This window comes from Struthio camelus, chromosome 5 (assembly GCF_040807025.1).
Source record: "Struthio camelus isolate bStrCam1 chromosome 5, bStrCam1.hap1, whole genome shotgun sequence".
Taxonomy (NCBI): domain Eukaryota; kingdom Metazoa; phylum Chordata; class Aves; order Struthioniformes; family Struthionidae; genus Struthio; species Struthio camelus.
In genome coordinates this window covers 46,520,100-46,541,676 of record NC_090946.1, presented here as the reverse complement: position 1 = coordinate 46,541,676, position 21,577 = coordinate 46,520,100, and the positions used below count along the sequence as shown (strand labels likewise).

Sequence of the window (21,577 nt, the reverse complement as noted above, 5' to 3'; positions counted from 1 at the left end):
GAACCGAGTTGTGTAATCTGAAAGTGAAAGACATAAGCTTCTAGCTCATGGGAAAGTTAGTCGGCCGATTTGACTGTTTTTGTATTAGTTAACTGCTCTTTCCTTGCAAAGGAACCTTTTCCCGAGACCTGTGTTCTTTTTAAGCTCCTACATTAAAATTATATTGACAGGGCTCCCTGAAACTTCTGAAGGATGAAGAGAGAAATTTGCAAGTACAATAAATTGTTTTCAGCGCAAAGTATAAGAGAACAAATTTAGTCTTACCTGAGCTGCTCAGGAGTAATGTTTTGCTTATAGCGTTTGGGATAGAATTTATCTAAGACCTGATGGAGAAGATGCTGCATTTTGGATTGTGATGTTCCCCCAGGACTTGAAGATACTGGTCGGTCCAAATCCCCGTATTCCACCTAAGATAATGTCATAAGGTTTGGGGGTTATAGTGCAACTGAACATTCTATTAATTCCCATACTGACATCTACTGTGTTTATTAATGTAAAATGGCACTATTTTTTTCTGCAACATTTACTACAGTAAATATACAACAGAGCAATTACTGGGTATGACTGCCCAATAAATTCTTTACTAATCTAACAAATCTGGCCCAGTAACAAAACCTGAGCCAGCTACTTGTTGTAGGAAGATGCTCCTGTATAACTGCCAAGCTTTGGGATTTTATTTTCAATCAGCCAATTAAAAAAACAGCACTACTGGTAAATAGTGTGGACAACATTCCCAGCCACTTAATCTCAGTTTACGTTGCTTTAACAGATGTAGCAATCAGTTTCAGGGCAGCAAGAAATGATTACCCTGTTTATCAAGTCCATAACCTATACTTGTGTTTTATATGGTAAAATGCTAAACGCAAGCCTGGAGGTCTAATGGAGGATCCTACAAGATGCTCATTTACTATTAAGTGGTATTCTAGCAGTGATATTATTTTCATACCTCCACTAAGGCGCTAATTAGAGCGGTTCTGGGGATATTCCAGCCTAGCTGTATTGTCCTAAGTATCTTAGTGCAATATTTTTCTTCAGAAGGAAAGGAGAGGCAGCTCTATGGCAAACTCTCCTACAACAAAAGGTGTTCTAACATGTGTCTTCCTTTCTTTGTATGCTGGTATAATGTGTTTGGCATGGTACGTCTCAGTTTGATGAGAAATACCACTTTTGATGTAAAAGACAGCTGCTTACTCAGTGATATTCAGTGTGCAGCTGAACTCCTGGAGGACAAAAGAGAGGATTTCTGCCCATAGCTACACTCACCTGAGCCATCAGAGCCACCATTTCCAGAGCTAATTCCTTATTAACAGGAAACCTTCCACTGGCTATTTCACTGCTGACTTGGAAGGCCAGCAGCAGCCGCTCCCGATCTGTCTCACCTTTAGCCTGGCTCCGAAAGTACAGTCTAAGAAGCAGAGAGAATTGCAAAGGAAAAAAGTTGTTGTGAACTAACTGAGAATAGAGGTGGAAATTTTAATCAAGGTAAGTAAAAATATAAGGTTTTTTTCCCCCCAAAGTGACTTTTGTGCATTAGGATGGAACTGGACAGAGATCTGAAACCTGAAGTGTTTCCTTCATAAAAAAGATTTGGACAAGGAGGCTCAAAGCACGCTTTCTAGCTCTGGAAGCCATTTGAATTCTGTAAGCCAACCACTTCAGGACAGCAAAGCTTGAGGAAACACAGGTACATCGGTTCCCCCCTCTCAAGCACAAACAGGCAATATTTAAGAAGTAGGCTTTAACTTCTCTGCTTATCACAGAATGTAGAGCTGCCTCTGCTCTATATTCTGACATGGCAAATGTTTTGTAAACTTTTGTATGGCAGCCTCGCCATTCTTATATTCATTACAATCCTCAGTCACAAATGATCATCAAACATGACTAAGGTCAGACAGGGGCCCAGTTAACACTTGTTATTTTTCCAGGGCTTTTTTGACCAGTTACAGTAAGACTGTTATTAAAAAAGGTCTTCAGTTTTCTTCAGCAGGAAATAAGAGACCTGATTAGCAGCCTTTATTGTTAAAACTGAAGAATCATTCTTTAAAGTCAACACTTCCTAGGAGTTTTTATTCCCTTCGCACTCACTATTTCTTTGACTTGGTAGTACAAGATGACTAATGGGCATTAAAGATACCAGGTTGGGGAATGCTTCCCAGAACCATTCCTTATGCATGCCTATTTACAGCCCACATGATCGAATTCAAATATTAATTTAAAGCTACGTCTGTGACCATATATTCTACAATACCACACAAGGTACTTCATTGCAGCAGTTAAAGATCCATTTGTTTATGTCTATGTCAATTCAAGATTAACAACACCATTAGGACCACAGTGACCTTTCCATGCCTTATCAGAGTCCTTGATGTTAGAACAGCCCGGCCTTGGAAAGACCTTATCAAAACATCCTTGCTGTCCTGTCTAGGCACATTCCAGTCCAACAAGCTAACATACTGTGAGGTTTCACTGCTGAAATAAATACTGCCTTCTGTGTCAAAAGTAATCACTTCTGCTTCTATTCCTGTTATATCAACTAACAAAGTTCCCATAAGTTTATTTCCACCATTAAAATCAAAAAATCTTCATATAGTCAATACAAAACGTTGCTGCTCCTTTGTTTTTTGGGTGGCCTTGGCTTCCCCTGTGATATGGGATTCACATGCAGAAAACCGTTGCCTTGTTCTCATACACAGCGTCATCTTTAATTCAGAATTCCTGTCTTTGTTTTAAATTATGAACTTGTTCCAGTTTTTGTTGTAGATTTTTGTCCTATACTTTTCTTCTCTACTATCTCTCCTTACCTAACTTTAGCATTTCTCTCTCTATATATACACACTCTCTGGGTACTGCTATTACATGTCTTCTCTACAGCTCCTGCCATTTAGAGCATCGTTAGTGTATCTTTTTCATCTTCATGATTCTTCACTCAATTGCAAGTTTCAGCGTATTCTTTTTCACTAGTGATTTTTCCCTCAGGTATCTCTTCCTCTAATCTAATGCACCTTATTTAATTATGTTTTAGGATCTAGGCAAATGAGATTGTGCCAAGTATGTTTTACTGTGCTATAGCTAGTACTTAACCTGTTTTAAGTCTCTTCTGTTGTCGCAAAGCATTTTGGGTTTTATCTCCAGGTCATATACCCTCTTTCACACATGTACCACACGCATACAGAAGTTAGTTCGTCTCATGTAGGCCCTGACTGCATATTAGCTAAAACAGTTTTGGCACTAACAGTACCATAAAATTATTGGCCATCTACAGAGATTATATGCAGTCTACTGATATTTAACTAACAAAAGTAAGGAGGCCAATGCCTAAAACACAGTACCTGTTCTTGTATGTCAATTTCACTATTCTTGTACCACCTTCGTATTTCCCAGGATGCAATTCTTTTAAGGCTTGTTCCCATTTAGAAATGACATCACAAAGCTTAAAAAAAATCAGAGAGAGGAGAGACAAGCTGAAGTGAAATGTATAGCCATGGCTTGAGCGGCAAGTAAGAGAAAAAAGTTACTGTGGAAAACAGAGATGAAGAAATGTAACGGCTCAGCATAAATGTCACCAAAAGCGACAAACCAATTCCCTCTTCTATTACACAGTATGTAAAAACAAAAGAGTTTCAATAGAAAACTTCACTTCTAAATCTGCAGGGGGAGCGCCTGCATATGAATTTCAGGCTAGTACCAACTCTATGGCTATGTCTATGTTAGCAAGTAGCGTAGCCCAGGAGGAGCAGATCTGCACAGTGAAACAGTTGTTCCTAAGACCCTATGCTACACTATACGTGTTTCGAAGGGTTTTCCTTTGGACTAACTTTAGTCTGGTCACAGGGCCTGAAAGCCCTGTGTGTTGGATGACGTCTTCCAGCTCACGTTTCATGTGAAAGAAATCCAGTTCACGCTCTCTAAGATTGTTCCACAACGTGAACCAACATGTGGTCAGTGGGAATGACTAGGAGGTTTGCTTCAAAAGCGTCCTCCTGAGCCAAATTAAAGCACTAATGTGGATGCATCCTCTGCAGAGCAGCTGTCTGTATGCCTGGCTAAACCAACCCTCCTGGATCTGACCGTCCAAACTTTGGGAACGTTTGAACCTAGAAACCAACTCCGTACCTCAGATCTGTTTTTAGCAAAACCAGGGTTAACCTCTTCAGTTACATTTCACATCTCCAGGTTATTCCAGTCCTTCCACAAGTGGTCTAACAAGGGTCCCTGGTCGTCTTTGATAACATATCAACAAAGGGAATGTGAATTTACAAAGCCAAATGAAATATATAATTGGATATCCTAATCCTCTCTTAGGAAGCTATTGAGGTTGCCTTAGCCAGTGGAAATGATGCCTTTGATTGTCTCAAACTCCATCATTTATTCTAATATCTCATCTTTCCAAATGATGGTTCAATTACCAGCAAAGCTCCAGATCATCCAACCTATACCAGGCCATGAAAGTGAAGCATTTCATTTGGTAGTCTGTCTGGTAATTTCCTCTTCAAGACATCTGTGTTAAAGTCATTGACATTTTCTCTCTGTGTTACCTGATATAAAATTTTACACTGTGCAAAAGTGAACGTTTACGTTCCTTACAGATATCAGGGTCTCTTCAAAGTTGCCACTGCCACTATTCCTCCATCAGTGTCTGTATGACAAATCATTCCCCAAAGTTAGTACCAAAATCTGATGCTTGCCACTCATGTTCACTAGCCCACTCACTTAACGTGGTCATCCAGTGAGTTAAAGACTTTTTTTTAATTTACCAATTTATCACATACTTCAATAGCATGTGCTTTGTCTTAACTAGTATCTTGGATTAGACTCAGCTAATTACTATCTCATATCTGAATACTAATCTAGATAGCAATACTCAAGTGCACTTTTTCTTGATGCATTAAAAACATTTAGCATCCATTCAACAGTTCCTCAAAGATGTATGCTGCAAGTAACAGAGCAAACAAGTTACCTTTATGTTGCCCTGCAGACAGTGCTCCACATCCCTGCCAGAAGGATCATCTGTGAAGAGAGAAAATCCCATGTGGGATGGCTTCCTCATTCCTGTCTCCTGGTTCAGCCGCTGGATAAATTCATCGACTGTTGAGGAACCATCAAAACCTATAACCTGAAATGAAATAGGACCTAACTGAACAGAACTTTCCAAAAAACATGACATTGATGAACATCAAAACTAACGAAGCCTCGTTTCCTACAGATTGGTGTCTCGTGGTTGACGGCCAGCTCCAGGTGAAGCTTTACACATGTGCAGTCATGGGGGAATGTCTCCCTTTACACTTTCTCTTACTGAGACATTTACAACAGCTCTCCCATCTCCCCAAGTACCTTTTCTTCATAGGACTTGTAGGGCTGCATTCCTTCCATTTTCTTAGAAAATATAGCTAAAAACAGCAAGGAGGGGAAACAGCGTCTATCTTCAAATGTCTGATATGCTTAAACACCATCGTGCTACCCCCAAGAGGGAGGCAGATTGTCGTGCAGTCCTCTAGTGCCCAGAAAAACTGCAGCCGCAGTAGCTCACCTGGTAGGTTCCATTCATGAAGTGCACAGGGATGCTGAAGGGGAGTGAGTGGTGGTAGGGGTTCCTCAGAAGGATGGATACAATCTCCATCCGGGAAGGCTTGGCTTCCCGCTCACCAGTCTGCAAAGCGCGGTCCACTGATCTCTGGCAGTAGATGGCATACTTGCCTATTTCACTCCTAGACAAAGAGCCAGAGATGAACCACAAATATATCACAGAATGGCCAAGGTTGGAAGGGACCTCTGGAGATCATCTAGACCAACCCCCCTGCTCAAGCAGGGTCATCTAGAGCACATTGCACAGACAGGTTTTGAATATCTCCAGCGAAGGAGACCTCACTACCTCTCTGGGCAACCTGTGCCAGTGCTCTGTCACCCTCACAGGAAAGAAGTTTTTCATGTTCAGATGGAACTTCCTGTGTTTCAGTTTCTGCCTGTTGCCTCTTGTCCTGTCACTGGCCTCATCCTCTTGACACCCCCCCCCCCTTTGGATACTTGTACACATGGATCAGATCCCCCCTCAGTCTTCTCTTCTCCAGACTGAACAGGCCCAGCTCTCGCAGTCTTTCTTCATAGGAGAGATGCTCCAGTCCCCTCATCATCTTTGTAGCCCTCTGCTGGACTCTCTCCAGTAGTGCCATGTCTCTCTTGTACTAGGGGGGAGCCCAGAACTGGACACACAACTCCAGATGTGGCCTCACCAGGGCTGAGTAGAGGGGCAGGATCACCTCCCTCGACCTGCTGGCAACACTCTTCCTCAAGCACCCGAGGATACCACTGGCCTTCTTGGCCACAAGGACACACTGCTGGCTCATGCTCAACTTGTTGTCCACCAGCACTCCCAGGTCCTTCTCGGCAGAGCTGCTCTCCAGCAGGCCAGCCCCCAGCCTGTACTGGGGCATGGGGTTCTTCCTCCCTAGGTGCAGGACCCTGCACTTGCCTTTGTTGAACTTCAGGAGGTTCCTCTCCGCCCATTTCTCCAGCCTGTCCTCTGAATGGCAGCACAGCCTTCTGGTGTGTCAGCCACTCCTCCCCAGTTTAGTATCATCAGCAAACTTGCTGAGGGTGCACTCTGTGCCTTCCTCCAGGTCATCGAGGAATACATTGAACAAGACTGCGCCCAGGACTGACCCCTGGGGGACACCGCTAGCTACAGGCCTCCAACTAGACTCTGCACCACTGACCACAACCCTCTGAGCTCTGCCATCCAGCCAGTTCTCAATCCACCTCACTCTCCACCCATCCAGCCCGCACTTCCTGAGTTTACCTAGGAGGATGTGATGGGAGACAGCCTTGCTGAAGTCCAGGCAGACAACAGCCACTGCTCTCCCCTCATCTACCCAGCCAGTCATCCCATCATAGAAGGCTATCAGATTGGTCAAGCATGAGTTCCCTCTGGTGAATCCAGGCTGACTGCTCCTGATTGCCTTCTTGTCCTCCAGATGCTTAGAGATAACCTCCAGGATGAGCTGTTCCATCACCTTTCCAGGGATGGGGGTGAGGCTGGCAGGCCTATAGTTTCCTGGCTCCTCCTCCTTACCCTCTTGGAAGACTGGAGAGACATTGGCTTTCTTCCAGGCCTCAGGCACCTCTCCTGTTCTCCAGGACCTTTCCAAGATGATGGAGAGTGGCCTAGTGATAACATCCGCCAGCTCCCTCAGCACTTGTGGGTGCATCCCATTGGGGCCCGTGGACTTGTGGATGTCAAGTTTGCACAAATGATCTCTAACCCGATCCTCCTCGACTAAGGGAGGATCTTCCTTTCTCCAGACTTTCTCCCTGGTCTCCAGGCTCTGGGATTCCTGAGGGCTGGCCTTAGCAGTAAAGGCTGAAGCAAAGAAGGCATTCAGCAGCTCTGCCTTCTCTGTATCCTTCGTTACCAGGGTGCCCACCCCGTTCAGCAGCGGACCCACGTTTTCCCTAGTCTTCCTTTTGCTAATGATGTATTTGAAGAAGCCCTTCTTGCTGTCCTTGACATCCCTTGCCAAATTAAACCCCAAATGGGTCTTGGCCTTCCTTGTCGCATCCCTGCATGCTCTCGCAACATCCCTATATTCCTCCCAAGTGGCCTGTCCCCTTTTCCACATTCTGTAGACTTCCTTCTTCTGTTTGAGTTTTGTCAGGAGTTCCTTGCTCATCCGTGCAGGCTTCCTGCCTGCTTTGCTGGACTTCTTACTCAGAGGGATGCACCTGTCTTGAGCCTGCAGGAAGTCATGCTTGAACCAGCTCTCCTGGACCCTCCCCTTCCTTCAAGGGCCCTACCCCATGAGATTCCTCCAAGCAGGTCCCTGAAGAGGCCAAAGTTTGCTCTCCTGAAGTCCAGGTTTGCGATCCTACTTATTGCCCTGCTTCCTCCTCACAGGATCCTGAACTCCACCATCTCACGGTCACTGCAGCCAAGGCTGCCCCCAGCCTTCACAACTTCGACCAGACCTTCTTTGTTTGTTAGTACAAGGTCCAGCAGCACACCTCTCCTCGTTGGCTTCTCCACTACCAAAAAAGTTATCCTCAGTGCTCTGTAGAAACCTCCTCGACTGTTTGTGCCTAGCTGTGCTCTCTTCCCAGCAGATGTCAGGGTGGTTGAAGGGGACTTCAACCACGAGAACCAGGGCCTGCGATCGTGAGGCTACTTCCAGCTGTCGGTAGAAGGCCTCATCAACTACTATTTTCTGATCAGGTGGCCTGTAATAAACCCCCACAACCGTGTCACCCATGTTACCCTGCCCTTTAATCCTTACCCATAAAGCTCTCAACTTGCTCTTCATCCACCCCGAGGCAGAGCTCCATACATTCTAGTTGCTCCCTCACATAAACGGCAACTCCACCACCTCGCCTTCCTGGCCTGTCTTTCCTAAAAAGCACGTAGCCATCCATGACAGCATTCCAGTCAGTGAGCTATCCCAGCATGTCTCTGTAACTGCTCAATGAGATTATGGCCCTGCAACAGCACACAGATCTCTAATTCTTCCTGTTTATTCCCCATGCTGCGTGCATTGGTGTACAGGCACTTCAGAAAGGCAAATGAGCATGCAGGCTTCTCAGAAGAGGTGCAAGAGGATTCTCCATAGCCATGTTCCATGCTGTCTCCCCTGACTGCAGGCACCCACTGGAGGCATCCTGACTTGAGCAGTATTTTACTGACTACCCTGTCTCTACACTACTCCCCTTCCCCCATCTTTCCTAGTTTAAAGCCCTCCTTACCAGGCTGGCCAAGCTGTTGGCAAAGACACATGTGCCTTGCTTAGTGAGGTGGATCCCATCTCCCCCATCAGCTGTCGATCTTCAAACAGGGTCCAGAAACCAAAACCCTAGAGCCAACACCAGTGGTGCAGCCAGCTGTTAACTTGGAAAACTCATTTACTCCTCCTCCCGTCCTTCCCCCTCACAGGCAGGATTGAGGAGGAAATGACCTGGGCTCCCAGACCCTTGACCACCATCCCCAGAGCTCTGAAATCCTGTTTCATGGTATCAAATTTGCCCTTGGTGTAATTAGTGCCCACATGGAAGAGCAGCAGAGGGTAATAGCCCGATGCATGGACAAGTTTTGGCAGTCTTTCCATGACATCTCTTATTTGAGCCCTGATAGGCAGTAAACCTCTCTAGACAAGAGGTCAGGTTGGCACATAGCTGTCTCTGTCCCCTGCAGCTGGGAGTCACCCACAACAATTATTCGCCGCTTCTTCTGGATGTTCCTGCATGGCACAGGGTCTGTCAGGCCAGTTGCCTCCCTTGCAGCCATGCCTAGCTCTTCCTCACCCTGGAGGGTGCTAAACCTGTTCCTCAAAGGCAAGTCTTCAGGAGGAGCAAGAACCTTTCTCCAAGAAGCGACCAGTTTCTAGCCTTCTTCAACAGTGTTACGATGTACCGTTTCACACGCCACAGAGCCCTCCAGCAACTCCACTGCAGTAGGGGGTTGGGACTCCTGGAGCTGCACGGTCTCTGAGAATACCCTGTCTATCTCTATGCTTTAGATATGTCATGTCTTCTTCCATTTCCATGCCATGAGAAAGCATTCCTACTTGAGCTTTTGCTCAAGCAGTAATGCACCTCTACGCAGGTACCCTAGTTCATCTCAACAGACTAAGAGCTGAAATTAAATCTGTAAAAGCTTCAATACAAGCCACCACAGATCTGTGAAATTCAGGTAGACAGTGGACTTGCTGGAAAGAGCAAGAATATTCCCTGCTCCTAGCTGGACTGGAGATAATATGGGAATATCCTCTTTTGTACCCTGTTGCTATCACAATATCCATCACACCAAGACTAGGCGGTTCACCCTCAAAATCATTGTCATGCCAGAGGAATTACTATCATGTTACTACCATGTCAAGTCCTAACAAGAACTAATAACAAATTGTAATGCATTAGTCTCAGTTATAGGATTATATAAGGTGTGTTTATCAATTTACATGGTTATACAAATTATAAGTTTCCGTGTATGAACCCTATCTGCAAATCAGCAGAGACTTTTTCATTCAAAGTAGGCTAAGGTTTTGTTGATAGTTAAAAACAGTGCAGGGAGAGTTACTAATATGATCTGTTGACTACCTAGTGAAGAGACGCTCCACTAATTGGGACCAAAAAGATGCAAGTGTCTCTAAAGCTGGGCAGGAACAGTTAATTTTGTCTTTAGGAAAAAATCTTAAGAATGTATATAGTGAATAAATTCTGAAACTGAATGCAGCGCAAGGATTTATAAGGTTTTTTTTAACTGCACTATTACTTTGTAGGGGGGGGACCAAATCCATTCAAAATGCCTTCAGGAGCTTAGCAGGTGATTAAATTTCCAGTTAAATCCCTGCAAGCAACATGCAGGTCAGGAGCTCTTGCTTTTCACTGTAGCAAGATATTGCTCACCTCCCTCATAATGTGTTTGAGCTATGATCCAGGAGCAATTTTCACAGAGGGAGAATCTTGCTTCAATGAGAAGCTGTTGCTCCCAAATTCTCCCAAGTGCTACTGAGCCCTGCTTCTACTGACCGAGAACTGTACCCTACTTTTCTATCTCGCCTAAATATTGGATGTATACTTCTTCCAGATCACCTTTCATGAAAAACAATACCTAGGATGATGATCTTGTGTCAACTTAGATCATAAGCTTGACACAACATAAACATCCAAGTGCCTTGTTAGCTGCTTGAAACAGAGAAAGAATATCTGTATCTAACTAGACAGGAAATAGCCGTATCTGCTCCACCTGAAGAGACATAAGTATTCCTAAAGCTAGGCAGGAGGCACTAATCTAAATCTCATTTAGCAGCTACTCTAAATCTAATCCAACTAGAGGTAGATAGGAGCATAATTTGCTTTAACTTCTGTATATTTGTTTTTAGCCCTAGTAATTGTGTGTTTCATAGCTGGATTGTACACACTCTCTTTTAGCTTCTGTTTGAAGTTTACTTGTTGATAAACATGGTTTGGGGCTAAGAACCTGGCAGACCATCAGTATAATAATGCTTGAAACTGATGTGTTAAATCAGTTTCACAGGGCCCAGCACCCCCTACAAATTTCAAGAGTACTTAGGGGTAGTAGAGCAGCTCCTCTAATGGGTTGCATGGATCATCTTGGGAGCTGGTAACGCACAGTGCTGACCAGAGATGTCTTCTAGTTGTAGCCAGAAGATCCCTAATATTGCTAGATAGGGGAGAGAGCCTGAACGTTGAGGAGCCCGTCACCTCTATTTCTGCTTCTGAGAAGAAACAGCAAATATAAGGCAGCATGAAAGAAAATAAAGAACTCTAGATAAGAGGAATACCCAGATTTCCTTTCTAACACCAGAAGAGTTTTAGCTTGAGTTCTGAGGCAGACTTAGACTGGGTATTTGAATATGAGTATTTGCTTGAAATGAAACCACACTTTTTGCTATGTCTGGCCTTCACATTGAGCATGTATTGTTGCGATAGACAACTAGACAGCCAAGACCCCCCCTGCCCCCAAAGGACACAGTGAGACATGCTGAAGATCAGATCACCATGGAAACACATAAATAGCAAAGTATGCACACCACAGAACAGCTTATTGCTGTTACAGTAGATCCTGTGCTGTTTTCCTATCGGGGAAAGTGTTAAACAGTGTAACACACTAAAGAGAGAATAGAAGCAGAACTAGAACATATTTAGGGTTTGTTAGTTTTTCCTAACTTTTGAGGCTATTGTTCTTTGCCTTACTTTTGTTCTCTCAGTAGGCTTGCTAATTTGATAGCAAAAGGTAATCACCTGAGATTGTTTAAAAACAATTACTTTTGTCTGTATTTAAATTCTATCAATAAAAGAAAGTAGCTGTGCTAGCAAAAAAACCCTTGGGTGGTTCCAGTTACACCTGCAAAAAGTTCTTTTGCTAGCACAGTTCGCTGTGTTTTGCAAACTAGTTTAATAGAAGTGACTCAGTGAGTGTGAATGACTAAAGAGCTGCAAGCTGACACAGTGGAGAGCCTTCTGTCTCCTTCCTCAACTTATTTTTGCAGGTGTGAGTCATAAAATTGCTTCTGTTTCTGTAGTGGATGTGAAAGGCAATGAAATGAACAGAAGTAAATCTTTACCTGGGGTCTGCGTACCGTTGCAAGTGCTGTCTGATGTACCAGAGGAAGTGATGTTGAGGCAGGAACAGAGGAGCACATAAAGCCAGGAGTTGCCAGCACTGTGAACATAAAAACTGGAGATCATTCTTGTTCGGTATCTTTTGCCTATTGGCTTTAACAAAATACTGTAACCAAAATGTTGATGACGATTAGTGCTTTTGAGAGTGACCGTTTTTAGACAGGCAGTTCAAGATGCTTTAAAGCGAAATGACGTTAAGAAGACAGGCTGCTCTTCAGTATGTCAATATGGACTCTGAGAAGAGGCTTTCTAAATGACTGGTCGCTTTGGAAAATTTTGACTAGTGTAACCAGAGCTAAGTGAATAATTAACACCTAAATTAATTAATCAATACTTTTTACCTTTTCTGTAACTGTAATCATAACAAAGAATACATTGGGGAATTTTGTTTCAAAACACTCACATACTTCCCCGACCAGATTTTATTTTCTCTGTAGCTCATTTGAGCTGGGAATATTATAATTAAGCATCAACATTCATGCCGTGATTTATAAATTTGATTTACCCAATAATTATAGCGCAAAAATCAAATTTCATGCTTAGTTGTAATATTCATGACTTGCACACATAAATAAAACTGAAGACAAAAGTAACACCAAGAGACAACTGTAGCTATGCAGCACAACATGAGCTATGAATTTTGATTGTGAATTGGATGGAACTGACCATTTGCAATTTGCTGGTAAATGGTTAAATTCAAACTAAAATTTGTTCTGCAAATAGTTACATTTGCAATGCTTTTTCTTTGCATATCAGCTTTGACATTCTCTTTCCTCTAGCAAACCTTTAGCATTTGCAGAATCTTCTGAGAACCTGTCTCACTGCTAATTATTAAAAATATGGAATTAAATAGAAAGTACTTGCAGAGTGGAAGTTACAAAGAGGAACTCACCTGAATGACTGAGTGGTTCTGGGGCTGTCGGCAGCTGGTCTGTTTAACAAGCTGACAGTAAATTTCATTCTGCAGCTCAGTATGTGTCAGGCAGACCTGCAGTGCTGTCTGGGCAAGTGACACGTGGTAATCAATAGAAGGTGCCTCCACGGGGACGTTGATGAACAGCTGACAGGACTGCAAAAGGGGGAAGTTATCCAATGCCATTCATGCAGAGATGCTTCTCTGGTACTTTTCAGATCAGGTTCCCCAAACGCCTTACAGACAATTGATTAATTCCTCTAAACAGCCCTGAAAGGGGAAATAAATACTAAATTCTTATCCCTCCCTCTGGGAGCAAACTGGAAAATACAGTAAACCTCCCTGAGCCTGAGGAGCTCACAAGTCAGCAAGAGAACCAAGGGGAAAAGGCTTCCTGCCTTCCAGGCCTGTGCTTTACCTTGCTAAGACTGCTCAGTCTTTAGTGCTGATCTTGTAGAACGCAGGAGTCAAATCTCCAACTGCCCTACCATTGGCTTTACTGCTGGAAGGCACAACAGAGTTTGTCAGCAAATTGTTTCCTTCAGTCCAACTACTGGAGAGGAAAAAGGGAGATAGGGCTAGCTTTGAAGTGCACAGCCTGTGTAGGACATTGCTTCTACCTCCAGGTTCTCTACAAGCAAAAGTAAATTCCCTAGGGACTGAATGACACTTAATACAACAACTGTCCTACTGCAATTAGTTAACCCAGCACGCCTGTCTAAACCAACTAATGATGACAGTAAGTGTTCTGACCAGAAATCATCCAACCCCAACAACTGGGCAAAATAACTGAAGACTAGGTAACGTCCCTTTAAATACCTTGAAAAGTTTCAGAGCTTCAGTTTGCAGAGCCTCTGATGGAAGCGTTGTGAGGGATGTGTGCAACCCGTCTTTACTGTAGCACAACATAGGATGTTTCCACAGAGGAGAATCTGAGGTGGCAGATGGGCAAAAACATTCAATGTCAGAAATAGAAGATAGATACAGTCTCCACACTGAAGAAGAACCCTACTGACATGGCAGAGCATCCAGGAAAGCTGTGCTGCACTAGGCCACATCTATCTCTGGTGCCATTTCATTGATTTCAGCAAAGCCTGCCACAGACAAGGGGTTGCCAGCAGCATCAGCCACCAGCCGAAAGCAGTGCTGCCATCCATAACCCTGCTGCATCAGTACTTCTCATCAGCTGGATCCTGGTGAGAAATTGCTCATCTGAGTATTCAAGCAAGAGATACAAACTATGCCAGGCAGATGCATACTGTGGGGATCTTTACTAGTGCAAGTTACTGTTGCACAATAAGCAACGTTTACAGATAGGTGTGGGAATTTGCAAGTGTGCAGGAAAGGATATGCAGTATGAATGCATACATTAACAATCATTTGAGAACACAGTACATAAACGGACATGAATGGGTGAGTACCTAAGATGAGGAAGAACAGATAAGCAGGGGTGTATCTCATTATACCTGTGGACACAGGAACGGATGTGTACGTGAACATGTGTGTGTAAGCGTGCATGTTTAGGAGAGGGAGCATATGTGTGTACAGTCAAGATTCCCAGGAAAAGATAACCTGGACCGACAACTGCAGGAGAAACTAAAGCTCCAGTTCTTTGTCTTAAATTTAAAATAATGTTTCAGAAGTTTCAGGTGTTTGATAGATGACATGAACACATTCGTCCTGTTTCGCTACAGTGCCTGTGTTCTCTCCAGAGACGTTACTGGGGGGGGCTAAGGGTTAAGGAAACCATATCATACTGCTGTTCTACTGAAACATTCCCTTTCCTCACCTTTGGCTGAATTAAAATTGGGGATTGAAATAACTCTTCCTCATGCTTTGCTACCATGGAAAAGAGTTTGTGATCTCTACTTACTAGGGTCTCCCTCTGCATCCAGCAGTTTTCCAATGAGTTGTTCATATGATGTGCCCACAGTGGCATTACTGCTACCAGCTGCTACTGTCAGATGGTATAGCCAGGTATTCTAGGGATAAAGATGAGAATGGTATGGGTCTAACAGGATCCTGTTTTCCACAGATAGGTTCAGTCTGCCTGCCCCACTTGCTAATGCTGGCTGATCCCAGCCTTGTGTGTACTTCTCTCTGGAAAGATTGCCTTTATACCTTCTCTTGTTTGGTGCGAATGAGTAAGTAGGTGGGACTCTGGTCCTGTGGGTGAATCACCAATGTACAGTGCGATGAGAGAAGGCCTCCACCAGCAGCTTCATAATCTTCATCGGAGTCACAAGAACGGTCTACCTCTTTCACTTTGGATTCGCGCATAGACAAATGCCCTAGGGGACACTAAGAGGAGAGGAAGCAAGTTAGGTAATCATAGCTAATCTTCTACTATGCACAGGGAACACTAAGAAAGAAAATCTAGTTCAGATGGCAGTTGGCAGTTCTGTAAAATGTAAGGAATAAACTATAATTCAGTGTTCAATTAAGTGGTCTACATGTAATTATACCATCTTGCATTTCCAGAAAATGCCTTCTCCTTCATCAGCTAAAATAGCCCAAACCTAGGACCACAGTTTGCAAGTGTTATCATTACTACTTTTACTATTTGTCTGGGGAGAGCATCTACAGGTCAGAACAAGAACAAGTAAAGGAAAAGATGGCCTTTCCCACAAATTACTGTTTGCCTCCTTCTGCTATACTTCTCTGTTGCAACTGGTATTACACAAATCCATTAAAAGGTACAGCCTACAATGCAGAGTTTCTAATCTAAGGTTCACATCCTTGGGTCTGCAGGGCAGGGTGTGTTTTCCAATGGTCAATTGCTCAGTCTCTTGAATCACTGGGTTCTGATCCTGGTCAGACTTTCTGCTTGCTCCTGGGAAACAAGTACTCTTCAAATGAGAAATAGGTAGATTTAGACAAGCAGAGGATACGTGCTGTGCTAGGTCTGGAGGTGAATCTCAACTATGAGCGAAAACACTCCAAAACCTGGGCTTAAATATCACCGACACAAAATAGTGCTCTGGGCCAAGCTTCAAGAAGCTACTTCTAGTTGCTAGTTACTTTTATGGTAGTACGCAGAATATATCAGCTGCTGGATAAAACAGTCTGCTCTAAAAGCTTAACAAGACCAAATTGAGAAAGTGAGAAAAAAGATATACATAGTGATCTGAGAAAGAGCAGTCACTCCCTGTGTAAATCTTTTTCATTTTAGTATTTTTAAACATTTCAGAGATTAGTTATTATTCCTTTCATAGCAGCAAAAGCTATTAGAAGGGGAGAAGTACAGGGGAGGAACAGTTTGATGGATGAGAGACAGAAGTGGTAAAAGGAGAGAAAGTTTCACGTGAAAGGACAGTGCAAGGACAAAAAGGAAAAAAAAATTGCCTTATCCTCATGATTTCGATAGTAGTAAAAAGTTTTCCCAATCAGCGCACACCAAACCAGCTTAGAATGGCCATGCTTGACCTAGAAGGAGGACAAAGAAACATGTGCTTTTTAACGTCAGTGTTTCAGACATAACTTTATAGGATTTCCACTCTTCATTCAAATCTCTGTTGGAATGTTTTAGATATTATTTGTTCTAGGTTAGTATCAGCTCCTCTCAAAACATACAGGGCACCACTTTCAAAACTAGGTAGGTAATCCCACCTAGGTAGATGGGACACAGAGGCTTTCAGAAATGCGTTCAAGATTTTGTGAAATATTTTATTCACAGCAACCCATCATTACTATATCCTGAAATATAGTATTCAGGATAACCTTTTTAGATAATGAAAAGGATTCAGTACATTACAACAGGAAAAGATCAATCAATGTGCAATCTGGAGAGCTCTTTCCTATTGTAGATGGACAAGTTTCAGATGCAGATTTAGCCACCTTTCAGATACTGGCCAGATTTACATGAAAAAAAATCCATAGTATCTTTTTATGCAAAACTGGTCTATGGGCATGGTATAAAAGCATAAGAATTTCCAGCCACTACTAATAGGCCTGCAGTCTATTATTATGGAAATAAATGCTCTAGCAGAACCACGCAAACCATTTATTTGATACTGTCCTATAGCACCAAGTCCAGACCAGTTAAATGTGACATCTAACAGCATTTCCTATTGGTTGTTTTTTACTGCAAAGTCCTGTGAGCTCTGTTGAAGAAAAACATTCATAAAGTAGACGTCTGTTTTGATTTACTATTTGACAAAGTCAGCATGTTCCAGTAACCTTGTTTGTCCCATTCCTTATTATTTACATAAAATTCCTTTCTCTGAAATACAGAAATCTGCCTTCACTTTTCTGTATCTCCCTACTCTTTCAAGGAGCATTAAAATACTAATTTCTTGAAAACGTTTACTGTGCAAACCAAGAAACCGGTACTCTGTCAATGCTGAGCTAAACTGAATAAAGTCAAAAATATCTTACCTTGGTTAACCAACCTTTCACAATAGGTTTAGCATCACTTCGAGGAACACCAACAGGACTGGTCACCTGCACTCTGAGGATGCTCTGTAGGACATGAATCCACTCCTCCAGGATGTTGGGAGAGTCTGCTGTCAAGAAATAGGTTCTCTTTTCTGTCATGAGCTGAAAGAAAAAGGAGTGAGGAAGCGCAATCTACACACCTATGATCTTTTCTTCAGCTGCTGTTTCACTTCCCATACATAATTTTTTTTTTTTTTTTTGCAGTGGTAGTGGAGATACTTGGTAAGAAAAAAGCTGCTACCCTCAAGGACCAATTGAAAGAACTGAAACTCAGAAGGATGAAACAAATTCCCATGAGCTCTCTTGCTGTTTCTGTTGGTGATTGTGGTTTTTTGTCTCCTCTTTTGTTCTGTCTTGTTACTTGGTGCTGCTGTTAATTTTTCACTTTAAAGGTGGCTGCTTAAATGTTTTTGATGTCTTCACTTTGTATTGCCTTCTGCTCTCAACAGCTTGTGATTCTTTGAGAAGACACTGTGAATTTAATAGGGTTAAGCCTTAGCAACTTCAGTTTCACAAGGGCAGAAGGGAGCTCATGGGCCAGACCATATGCCTTTCCATCAGAGTGTGAGAGAAACTTTAATACCTCCATTATAGTGCAGTCCTTTGACAATTATGACTCAAAATTGAACCCAGTAATGGGCTAACTTATAAAGGTTTGGAAACAGAATTCTAATGGGAATCCAGCACTTTAGATGTTGCTTCAGATCCTTCAGCCATGTAAAGTCAGGCTGAAGATCTTGTTAGAGGAGACTCTCAGAGGAGATCCTAAGTACAATCTAGCTTTAGTTGTTACAAGAATCACTTTTCTCACACAGCTTCAACCTCTCAGTCCTAACTGCAAAAAGGAAAATGCTAGAATGTTTAAAAAATAAATAAATAAATCCAAGAACAAAAGCAGAATTTCTTTCAATATCAAAAGGCAGCATTTGTGTTACAGTTTAACTCTTTCCCTGTTATTTACAAAATTAACCGTTTGGCTCGTGTCAGCAACCAAAATACAGGAGCTGGGTAAAGTTAGCTCCTCTAAGTTGAGATGTGTAGTATCATTTACTCTGAAACAAGGTCTCTTTCTCCCAGCCATTGAGCACGCGGTTATCTGCAGGATGAAAAGCAACACTTACCTGGAATGTTTGGGATCCTTCACCTCGGACAATTTGACAGGAGGAATTCAGCTCCATCTGCCCTTGTGGCTTGCGGATAACATCACTCTAGAGGAAGAAAGGCAAACAACTCTTTCAGTAGGAGAAAATGTAGGTGGGTCTTAGAGCACTTAAGTACAGCATAACATGCATGTCCAGGTGGAAGTCTGCACTCATGAGCTGAAAAGGACAGAGGCTGAAGGTTGCCAGGTTGAATACGAGACAGCAGTGTGACCTCATTGCAGTGATGAAGTAAAGTCTTCTCAGACAATATAACAAGGGGAATGGCTGCAAATTGTGTCTTCACAAGTCTACACTGGACATTAAAAAAAACCTTTTTCATGGGGAAAGTAAGGCAACACTCAACAGGCACCCACAGAGGTTGCAAATTTTCAAACTCATCCAAACAAAGCCATGACTGTTTTGATCTACAGCTAGTGATAGTCTCTCTTCAGTGTGGGGCTCGGACCAGGGACTTCCAGAAGTCCCTTCCAACCCACAATCTGTATTCTGTGTATACGTTAAGTCACTTATAGATACGCATCATTTACTTGTGAATTCTGATAGCTATGCCTCTTATCAGAAATAAAGATGCATTGCACATTAAGGTGTATTTTTCTCTTGTCAGCTTATGACGAAAAAGATAAAAACTTAAAAAGTTGAAAATGAATCTTCTTAATACTCCTGACCTAAACAAAGAAGAAGTGTATATCCACAGAAATACTATGTTATAATGTAGAAATGGAGGAAATTGCTGTTCCAGAGAAAGAAAGTATTGAAGGTGAATATCCCTAAATATATTCTCTGTAATCCAGCTAATACTGAAGAATAATTAAGGCCGACAATAAATGTGACCTACCATATATACATACTTTGAGTGTATAATATTGGAAGTTTTGAAATAAAGTAAATTTAAATTAGTTATAAGTAATAAAAAGTATCTGGAAAGGCTTAATTGCACAAACATGCTCTCTCAATATTGTCGCACTGATCATGGTTAGATAAAACATTTCACATAAAAGGTTATTTTCAATTTTACCCGTTTTCTAATACTTTCATGTCAGTGTGACAGGTGACAAATGAGAAAACCTAGCTTTCTTCCCCCTCAAAGTTACAGTTTTCCCTGAAGCCCTTCATTTTGACTTTTGAGTGCAAATCTACACCTTCTTGGCACTGTCAGTTATTTTTCCTTTGTTTTCATCTTAAACCTGACCAAAACTGGGCCACGGCATGCCTTCTGCTTTCAGTCACCTGCACAAATTTAACCAGTAGACGTCAAGTTCCTGTCCTTGTGAACAAGCTTGCATCTTCCAGAAACTGCCACCACAAAGAGCTTCTCTGCCTGAACAAAGAAGCCACGATGGCACCTGTGGGTCAGCCATAAGGCTTTTTGGTAGGAAATTTTGGGGGAAGACTGCCCATGGAGCCTCTGCTAGTGCTATCAGCCTCTCAGTCCAAAATGAACCAGTTCTGAAAATAGCCTTCTGTCTGTGGCTCAGCAAAGGGATAAACGTATCCCAGCAACTCACCGGAGACTTGTAGTACATGATTTGTCCATTTCTCAGAACAAACCATCGTCTCTTCCATGTCTTCACCTGGCTGCCCATCTTCAACAAGTAACCTGACTTCTCTATGGGTTCCTGGAGGACAAAAAGCAATGGGGTTTATCTTGCACCTCTCAAAATACCGCTGAAAAGAAGTTGCTGAAACCAAACTCAGGCAACTGCTGCATCTCGATCATTTGCCTCGCTACACCGCCAAACAGGATCAACAGCCATCTGGGTGTTGGGCAGTGTTTCTGCCCAACTGGGAGAGGCTCCTAGACTATCTGTGTAGGTACAAACACCACAGAGCGGTGTGTTAGTGAAGAAGGAATATGAAGATAGTTTCACTGACTGTTTGACGCACTGAAAACTATTATTTTTCTCCCTACCGTGGCAGTGACTTCCGAAATAAAAACGATGTCCCGCTCTAAGCACTGGTTAGACTCCTACTTCTTGTCTACTTGATCTCTTACATTCAGGAGCAGACAATTTAAAAATGTAAGTTAATACTGCCTGGGTTTGAGGGCTTTTTATAGAACAAAACATTCCATCCTTTCTTTCTCCAAATTTCCAAACTCTGGAAGATTTCGTTTTGTCATTAAAGGAGAACGTCACTACAGGAAAACTGTACAGGTGATCAGGAAAGAACATACCCCTCACGCTTACTGAGGGGTATATAACATAACCCCTTTCTGCTACAGACCAGCTGGATCAACAGTACAGTCAAGCATAGCATTACTTTGCAGCAAATAACTCAATATATCATAGTTTTGCTTTTTCTCTTTCATGGCCAAGGCTCTGTTTGCACCCCTTGCAACTGTGAGGCAGCAAGACTTACAGTGCAGATTCCACCATCAGTGGAATAGGAAGATGTCCGCTGTAACTTATGCTCTGGCTCTGAATAGTCACCTTCCAAAGAGTATGCATCAGGAGGAATGGCATAGTCACTCTCAGAGCTCAGTGAGGACATAGAAACACCTGTTCAAAATAAAGAATGGGAATCACTGGTAGACAGAAGCAGGCATGCATATAATTTGCACCTGATACTGCACACTCTGGAAAGGTTTTTGAGGTCACCAGGGAAGCTTCTTCACTCAAGAGGAAAAAAAACCTTTTGTACTCCAAACTACAGATACTCAAGCCCCACTAATCAAGCTTCTGAACCGCCTCTAGCCTCCTAGTTTGTTGTTGCTGTCGTTTTTTTGGTGAGGAGTTAGAGGCTAGTATGGGGCACTGACAGAGGAAGAAATCTGCTGCTGAATAAACAGAGATTAAAATCAACAGACCAGCTATCTAAAGCACAGACATGATGTTTTCAGCCCAGAAACATCCCTTATAAAAACCTCAAGCCTCTCCCATTCAAATTAAGGGAAAGGCTCTGTCACCAGCAGTGGGGCTTTGCTTTCCGTGAACCTTCCACT

At 42.7% G+C, this 21,577-nt stretch overlaps 1 protein-coding gene across 4 annotated transcripts in view; it reads right to left on the bottom strand.

The window, feature by feature from the left end:
- The window catches only part of PLEKHH1 (pleckstrin homology, MyTH4 and FERM domain containing H1), a 57,584-nt gene that overhangs the window by 4,688 nt on the left and 31,319 nt on the right, over window positions 1-21,577 (bottom strand). For all 4 annotated transcript variants that reach the window (XR_011141531.1, XM_068946217.1, XM_068946216.1 and 1 more), the window contains exons 11-25: window positions 20,995-21,134; window positions 20,142-20,252; window positions 18,595-18,681; window positions 17,414-17,575; window positions 16,382-16,462; window positions 15,158-15,337; window positions 14,910-15,018; window positions 13,856-13,968; window positions 13,016-13,192; window positions 12,066-12,163; window positions 5,528-5,705; window positions 4,958-5,113; window positions 3,330-3,430; window positions 1,264-1,405; window positions 265-407 (exon numbers count right to left, since the gene is read on the bottom strand). Coding sequence is in view for 3 of the 4 variants with exons in the window: in XM_068946217.1 (XP_068802318.1) it covers window positions 265-407; window positions 1,264-1,405; window positions 3,330-3,430; window positions 4,958-5,113; window positions 5,528-5,705; window positions 12,066-12,163; window positions 13,016-13,192; window positions 13,856-13,968; window positions 14,910-15,018; window positions 15,158-15,337; window positions 16,382-16,462; window positions 17,414-17,575; window positions 18,595-18,681; window positions 20,142-20,252; window positions 20,995-21,134 (1,978 nt within the window). In the remaining variant the exon portion in view is untranslated. The remainder of the gene's footprint in view (window positions 1-264; window positions 408-1,263; window positions 1,406-3,329; window positions 3,431-4,957; window positions 5,114-5,527; window positions 5,706-12,065; window positions 12,164-13,015; window positions 13,193-13,855; window positions 13,969-14,909; window positions 15,019-15,157; window positions 15,338-16,381; window positions 16,463-17,413; window positions 17,576-18,594; window positions 18,682-20,141; window positions 20,253-20,994; window positions 21,135-21,577) is intronic.